Here is a 7,814-nt window from a genome sequence, read left to right as displayed (position 1 = left end):
CTGTCTTTTACCCCCTGATAAGCTTCTTTTGCTCTAGTAGGCAGCAATAATTACGAAATTATTACAGTTGTACCTCTCGAATTTCCGCTTGGATTTCAAGATGAAAGCATAGCTTGACTATGTTTTCTGCACAAGTTTCTCTTACTGCGAAATGATACGGTTCCTGTACTTTAATATTGAATGAGATACTGCATGGTTGGGAGCTGAGTAGTGAAACGGAAGAGAAGAGAGGTTTGGCAGGATATATAACTCGAATTTATTTTGTTTAAGAAATATGAAAGGTAGGAAAAGAAACAAATGCTTCTTACCTTCTATTCTCTATTCGAATTCCAATCCTTTTCCAATATCGAAAAGATATTTCATGTGAGATGACTCATTTATCTTTTCGTTCTTATCTTTTATTCTCTACTTCCAAAAGTCAAAAAAAATGTTTATGTAGTTTTACTTCGAATCCTAAACATCATTCTTCTTTTCTCTCCTCACTAAACTACTTGTTTTTTCTTGACGTAAATTACTCCAAGCTAGGCCCCCTCTCTTCTCGCGTTTAAGCAAGAAGACATAATTAAACAACTTACTTAGCTTCGTAAAATAGTTATTTGACCATTTTCCTTTGGGGAAACTTGAAGCAGCAGACTGATTAGATGCTAAATAAAAGTAAAGGTTAGTGTAGATAATTTAAGTATAGAGAGTAAGATGGGCCAACAAAAATGTTTAACAGATATCAAATGTGCATTATAGACATCAACAGAAAGGAGCAGCTTCATTTGAAAATGGGTTTTAAGAGAGATTTAACTGTAACCATTACCACATTGACATCCAAAATCCTCTCCATCCCATAAGATTGAACCTAGGTCATAACCCGAACTTTTCAGAGGTCTTCTTAAAGGAGACAACATAAGTACTGGAACCCTAACATTAGACTACTAATTAAGGATAGCTAGAATAAAGAGGCAGACTAATAATAAAACCATAATAAGTTTGACATGCTTAATAGGGAGAGACCCCAACATTGGCAGGAGCAAGGAATCCATCTTTCATCAGCACATCCTCTCCTTCCTACACATGTCAACAAGAAAAGACAAAGGAAGAAGTTACTTATAAAAGGGCTGTAAAAATATGTTGACAACATGCTCATATTTGAAAGTGTCTGTAATGGAAGAAAAATCCAATTTAGGGTTTTTTGTTGGGGGGTCACCTGTTGACACACATTGGATTTCTTCACGGGTTGATCAGGCATGAGTCCGAAGTGAATGTGTGGAAAGTGGGCCCACTGAGGAAGAAAACAAAATGAACCCAGAAATCACATATGAGAAGGGGGAGAAGAAAATTCTTTGAAATGGCAAAATCAAAACAATACCACCTAGCCAGCAGGAAGGTAACCCTAGGTGGTAGCTAGCTACATGAAAAAAATAAAACATAAAGAAGGGCTAAGAGAGACATATAGGAATAGTGGGAGCAAGGCCTTCATAAGCCCCCCCCCCCCTTTTGCTCCCTTTTTCTCTTGGATCTCACATTTTTTGCAGCTGCACTGAAGGCCTCCCTGTGGCTTATATCAGGGTTTCCAGCTTTGATACGTTGGATCTCGTCCCTGCAGTAGTTATTAAATATGAACCTTCATCAGTCTATCCCTTCATCTGTGAATGCTACATATATGGATTAATTTAGTCAAAAACATTCTCATTCCTCATGATCTAATTATATGATTAAACAATTGCTCGAGTGAAGTCCAGGTAAATTAACCAAGAGGAGAAGAATAACAAGATATATTCATCATGTTATTTCACTCGCGTGATTTGAGTGTGCAAATATGTAACATTCCGTTTATTAAATACTAGCTATCAGTACTGAGTACTTACTTGATGAACCGGTTGTAAGCAGATGGCACTCTCTGTCGCTTCTCCGGAGCTGAACAAAGACATAGACACCAAGACAAACGAAAGAAACTAGTAAGTATTATTATAAAACAAAAAAGAGAAAAAAGAATAGAAATCACTTTGGCTTAATTAGCAGCTGACTTTCTTTCTGTAGAGTGAAAGAGGCAAGTCTGCTGCCTGCTGCTTTCATTATCTCTCAGGTCCGCATTCTCTCTCTCACCCTCTTTTCAGTCTTCACTTCATCATTATCTAATGATCTATCTATCTTTTCATCCTTGGAATCTACTCTACTGTTTCTAGATCATCTTGATTTCCGGGAGACAAGTTTCTAGCTTTTATACAGTCAGTCACAGGTGTACATACACCCCCTCCCCCACATTAACAATAAATAAATAAACCCTTCAACCCATAGTCCATCTTAGGAAATAATAGCAATTCAAAATATGTGAAAAGAAAAAGTGAAAACGGATTAATCTTGTCAAAAAAATACTGGAAATAATAACTTGGAATTGAGAAACAAGTTAGAGCTCAAATGAAGTTACTTGAAACCCAAAAAACAGTAAGAAAATCGAAATTCCCTGGACAAAAGGGGTTGGTGGTTCCTTGATGCCAGAAGAGCTGTTGACGAACAATGCAACTAACGAATAAATGCAAGTTCAAACTTGGCTTTCCTTATGTACTAAATATTTGTGGAAAACTGGAATAAAAAGGGGAGGCACGAGTAAAATGTTCTAAAGATGCTTCCCTCTTTGTCCACAGACAAGAAAGTCTTCAAACTGTTAGCTGGTAAACGTTTCAAAAGTTAGTTCAAACAGAAGGTTTGGAAAAGAGGAACTTGTTCCTCAATCAGCTAAAAGATCGCTGTTTCCAGGAAAGGCCAGAGTTGGACATTGTTTTTACGCAACTTTTACAGTCAAAGAAGTGCTAATAAACATATTTTCGTTCAAGCAGAATCTTGAAATTCTGGACTTGTGATATTCGTGGGTAGACAGTATATCATTACAGAAGAAAATGAAGAAGAATGCAATGATCTCACGTCTGTTAGCAACAGGAGGTTTGGGAAGCTCATCAACTCCTCGGACAGGCATGAGTGACTCATTTGGGTTAGGCTGATTGATCAGCAAATTGGGAGGTGTGTTCCTCAGTTCCTCCTGAAAAGGAAACCCAAAAATTCAAGATCAACAAGAAAACATCATCAGGGCAAGAAACTACAAATGTAGACTGGAGAAAACTGCAGCATCTATCTCTTGCTTTAGAGGAGAAACATTTAAGATTGAATATGTTGCTCAAGCATCAAAACCCTAAATTCAAATCAAATGTTTGGGAAGCATAACAATAAAGAAAAATAAATAGGTTGTCAACGTATGCTGTCACATCCAGAGGAAAACAAAAACTCAAATAAACTTGAGACTATAAACACGTTTACCAGAAGATTCTGAGGTGAAAAGAATGAATGTCCAAGATGATTGGCGCTGGGAAGGAGAAGGCCCCGCATGTTCACAGACAGAAGGTTGGTGCAATGCCCACATCGAACAGTTACAGTCTTGAACAAACTAGTGCAAGGAACACTCACCTGCAACAACAACGAAAAAAAATAGAACACAAGAAATAGGAAGGAAGATCACAAGAAATCATGAGCTGAGAAAAGGGTTGGCCAGGAAAGCTGAAATATAATCATGTATCGTAGACCAAAAAAGCGTTGTTGATAAAAGTAGAATCGATCACTCATTTCATCAGGAGAGTGGAGACAGAAGACAGGAGGGAAAAGAACAGAAAGGGGAGAGTGATACCGCCAGGACAGTGTCACAGAAGTTGCAATGGACGTAACAGAGCTGCTCCGTGGGGGGAGCAGCAAGGTGGTGGTGGTCCGGTGTTGCAAAAGCAGATGAAGAGGACATTTTTCTTGCTTCTCTTTTTGATGGATGCTAAGCCTGTGAGTGTGTGTGTTTTCTTGATTTGATTGATTGATGGAATGACTGGTCGAAGTATATATGGGATTGGATATGTGGAGGGATGGGTTGATGGACAGATTAACCACTTGGATCTGATCTTCTGAATGTTTTCTTTGAGTTATCAAGACAAAATACTAAAAGGAAGCTGAAAGACTCAGAGAGATAGAGAGTGAGAGACACAGAAAGAGGGGGGGGGTCCGACCCAACCCACTATGTAACAGCTGATTTTATAACTCGTACAGAGCCAAACCTGAATATTTCATTTTTGTCACCAAAAAAAAAAAAAAACTTGCGCAATAGTTTAGTGGATATGTGAGATCAAAAAATGGTTACAGTACTTTGAAGCCTGCAGATATTATAACTCAAGTTTGATATATACCTGAGATAAGAGGTTGGAAATAAAAATGAAGTTATATACTTGTGAATTTGAAAATTACAAGCTAAACTGAATTACGCTCATAGAAGTTTCAACTAAACATTGCGCTTAACCTCTCAAACAATATTTTCGTCTTTTATCCCTATAATTTAAGGATATTAACCCATATTTCCCTTGTACTTTGGGCAGTTCATCAATCTCACGCATTAGAAACTTTGATTAGTGAAGTTAGAGGCACATTATTGATTCATTCAAGCTTGCATTAATCGTGCCCTTTACCAAAGCGACCCTTGTATATTCAGATTCCCGACAAGTTGGAACTAATTAAGTCATGCTTTAGTAATGTTTTATTGGAAAGGTTATAATCCCAGGTTGATCTATCAGTGCCTTCCTTTGAATGCTACACAGTTTAGTGGTTTGGGGCCTGGATATTATTCTCTGGATCTAGCGGTATTGTTCGTTTCCAATAGAGGTCCTTCGAGGTTTAGGTACTTGAAAAGTAGAAAATACTTTGCTCGAGCCCTTGCTTGGGGTCATTGACAAATAAAGCCTCTTTAGTCATCCCAGCGTGTTTAGTTTGGGCGCGTGCCCAACCATTGTTATTTCAACCAACTCAAACGATTCAGAACCAGAATTTGATCTAATTACCTTCTTTAATTTGAGTTTTTTTTTTTTTTTGTACACTTTCTTCAATGTTTCTTTGCGACCTTGACAAAACAAGGTACAGAAATCTGCTTTCTCAAAAGGATTGTTAAAGGGCCGGGTCGAGATAGGTTTAAATATTAAAGCTGAACTAAATGTGAGCTAAGGTTGGGTCATATTAGGCTCAGGGTCGATTAAAGTCCGATCCATATATGAGTATAATTATATATGTAAAATATATATAATAATATTTACAATTTATAATCATCTATACTATATATACTATATATAAAGGGAGAGGAAGGGGTTTTGAGTAAACAAAAATCTATCGCTTTATATACTTCCTAAACTACCCTTAATGATGAGGAAACTTTTGGTATAAATAACAATCTATCTATCTTTGATAACTATTCATTACCAATATAAATTTTTACCAACTAATATGTGTTTTTTTCATATTTTATTTTTTAAATTATTTAGTAAATTTTAATTTTAATTAGCAACAACCAATTATGGTTATAAATAACTATCAAATAACTACTTTTTATAACTTTTATTTTGGTGAATTTTTTACATATGTATTTTCAAAATATAAAACCAATTTTCTTGAAAATGATTTTAATAAATATACTCAGAATATTTCACAAATATTTTTTCTCTTAGTTGCACACACATTAGTGTGTGCCTTGAATACTAGTACATATTACGACATAAAATGTTAATAATTTATATGTAAATTTTTTTTGATTTATAATTATAAAATATATATTACATATAATTATGTATTTAATTATGAGTTTGTGACAAACCCTATTTGAATTCGAAACTCATATAATATTATGAGCTGAGTTTGAACTTTTTTTAATATGAGCACGAAACCCCAAAAATCCATATAACTTGTGAGTTAGAGTTTGAACTTGCTGAAACTCGACTCAAAAAGTCCGATTTGCACCGCTATTTCTTAGTACTACTGCGTGAAATGGCGTAATGCGTATAATCAGGCTTACATTCCGAGTGAGAGGATTACAATAGTCTAACCCGATAACAAAATCCAAAGGAAGTGGCAGAACATCCCTTTGATCTAGTAACTTCCTTAGATTAGGATAGATTATATTATATAAATGTTATCGTTAAAAAAAAATTAGAAACCATTGACCTCTCTTGCCCCACTAGGTAATGCCTCGACAAATTTGCTTCGTTGGTTGTCCTTTCCAGCACTTCCATTTCACTAAAAGAAAAGCTGAGAGAAAAGAAATTAAGGGGAAAAAAAAGTATACGCTGACTGTGAATAAAAATCTTATTCATTTGGTAAACAACAATAGCTGCATCAGAGACACTGTGATTTTCAAAATTACACATACAATAAGTCGAGAGAATAATGTTCAACTTTGAGAGGGTGTATATATCAAAATAAAATTAAGAGATTGATTTATATTAGAACGCTATTAATGTTTGAAAGATGTTTGTAACTTTGAGAAATTTTATCCAGATTTAGATTAATTAATTGGCGAGTCTAATATTTGGTCTTTGATTGATGCAATGAAAGTGTTCCAAATAAAATTATGGAACCCATTCATTTGACATCAACTACTATCCAAAACAAATTATGAGACCCTTATTTGTCCAATTAGCATTATTGGATTAGTTAAATACTAGGTTTATCGCATAGTTAATCCAGATTGAGAAATTTTTCTCCTCTCAGATTGTCTGTAATCTTGATATTTTCCTTTAGTAAATTGGTATGATGGCCTGAATTAAATATCAAAATTAACGTGGATGAAAGCGTTACATCTTGTCCCTTTAGTATTTAATAGATCATTATAGAATCATTTAACGTAAATGAAGTGTAGTAAAAAAAGTGTCCGAACTATCATTTCCCACTTATGATTTGGATTTCAAATTTAATAAACCATAAGTAAATTAAAATGTCCCAGTAGTCAAGGAAGATCTTTTAAAATCTTCTCTACCGTTAGTTTCATGTTCAAATCCTGTACCTAGTAATTAAAGGTGGAAAGGTAAATAATAATAATAATAATAATATGAAATGCATTCCATTTCCAAACCAAACAAGTTTTGGGGGAATGATAAAGCCTCATGTCCATAGTGAAGTTTATGATTCGTACAAATTAATGGGAACTAATTGAACATCTCCCAAGTACTATTAGGTAGTGTTTAATATGGGAAAGTTAATCGTTGTCTCCTTCATGTATGTTTGGTTGGTAGGAATGTTGAAAAATTTTCTTGCAATTTTCTGCACTTTCCTGTATTTTGTATGCAGCAAAATTTGTAAAATTTTGAAGGAAAACAGTCGTTTACTCACAAAAGTTTCATGACCGTCATTAATTTCTTATATTCTCTCGATATTTTTCTTACTAATTAACTAAATATGTATGGAAACCTCATTTTCATTTTCTTTTACGTAATTTTCTTTTACTTCACCTTTCTGTGCAACTTTCCTTCGATTCAAATAGGGTCTTAGTAGTTTCTTTTTTCCTTTTCTTTTGGATGTCAATTTTTTCTTTTGTTTATTGTTACTTTTAAACCTTTTGTACTTAAATTGTACAAATTGTTTGATGTATCATACAAGAGCCGTGGGGGAGAGAGAGATAGAGAAATGTAAGGTTGGCATTCCCGATGGATGCGTGTGTTTTATGTTTGTATTTGGAGGGAGGGAGAGAGAGAGAGAGTGGGGTGAAGGGGGTGGGAGGGAGGGCAGAGGCGGCAGAGGTGGGGGAAAGGAGTGAGAAAGGGACGTGTGCATGGGGTGATTAGCTTTCACTCATTCAGCTGTAGTTTTCACAGTTAAGAGGGGGTGTAAGCCTTTTCTCGGTTCCCAATCTTTATTTAACCCTACGGTTAATAAAGCCTTAAATGGCGGGCACCTATCCTCTGCACTTACTATTATTACCTTTCTGCCCGGAGTCAAGTCCTCTAGGTTCCTTCCCCACTGTGCATGTATTTTTATTATGT

The 7,814-nt window shown here is 35.3% G+C and overlaps 1 protein-coding gene across 1 annotated transcript; it reads right to left on the bottom strand.

The window, feature by feature from the left end:
* Positions 1-726: 726 nt before the first annotated feature.
* LOC113761573 (axial regulator YABBY 1) lies at positions 727-4,013 on the bottom strand. The gene is made up of 7 exons (XM_027304633.1): positions 3,665-4,013; positions 3,301-3,447; positions 2,911-3,025; positions 1,857-1,905; positions 1,513-1,588; positions 1,196-1,270; positions 727-1,056 (listed from the first exon to the last, which is right to left on the bottom strand). Exons 1-7 carry the CDS (start codon positions 3,770-3,772, stop codon positions 988-990), a joined length of 639 nt encoding a protein of 212 aa, XP_027160434.1. The 5' UTR covers positions 3,773-4,013; the 3' UTR covers positions 727-987.
* Positions 4,014-7,814: the final 3,801 nt, after the last annotated feature.

The sequence above is a fragment of the Coffea eugenioides genome, chromosome 2, assembly GCF_003713205.1.
Source record: "Coffea eugenioides isolate CCC68of chromosome 2, Ceug_1.0, whole genome shotgun sequence".
NCBI lineage: Eukaryota > Viridiplantae > Streptophyta > Magnoliopsida > Gentianales > Rubiaceae > Coffea > Coffea eugenioides.
This window is presented reverse-complemented; position numbering and strand designations above follow the sequence as displayed.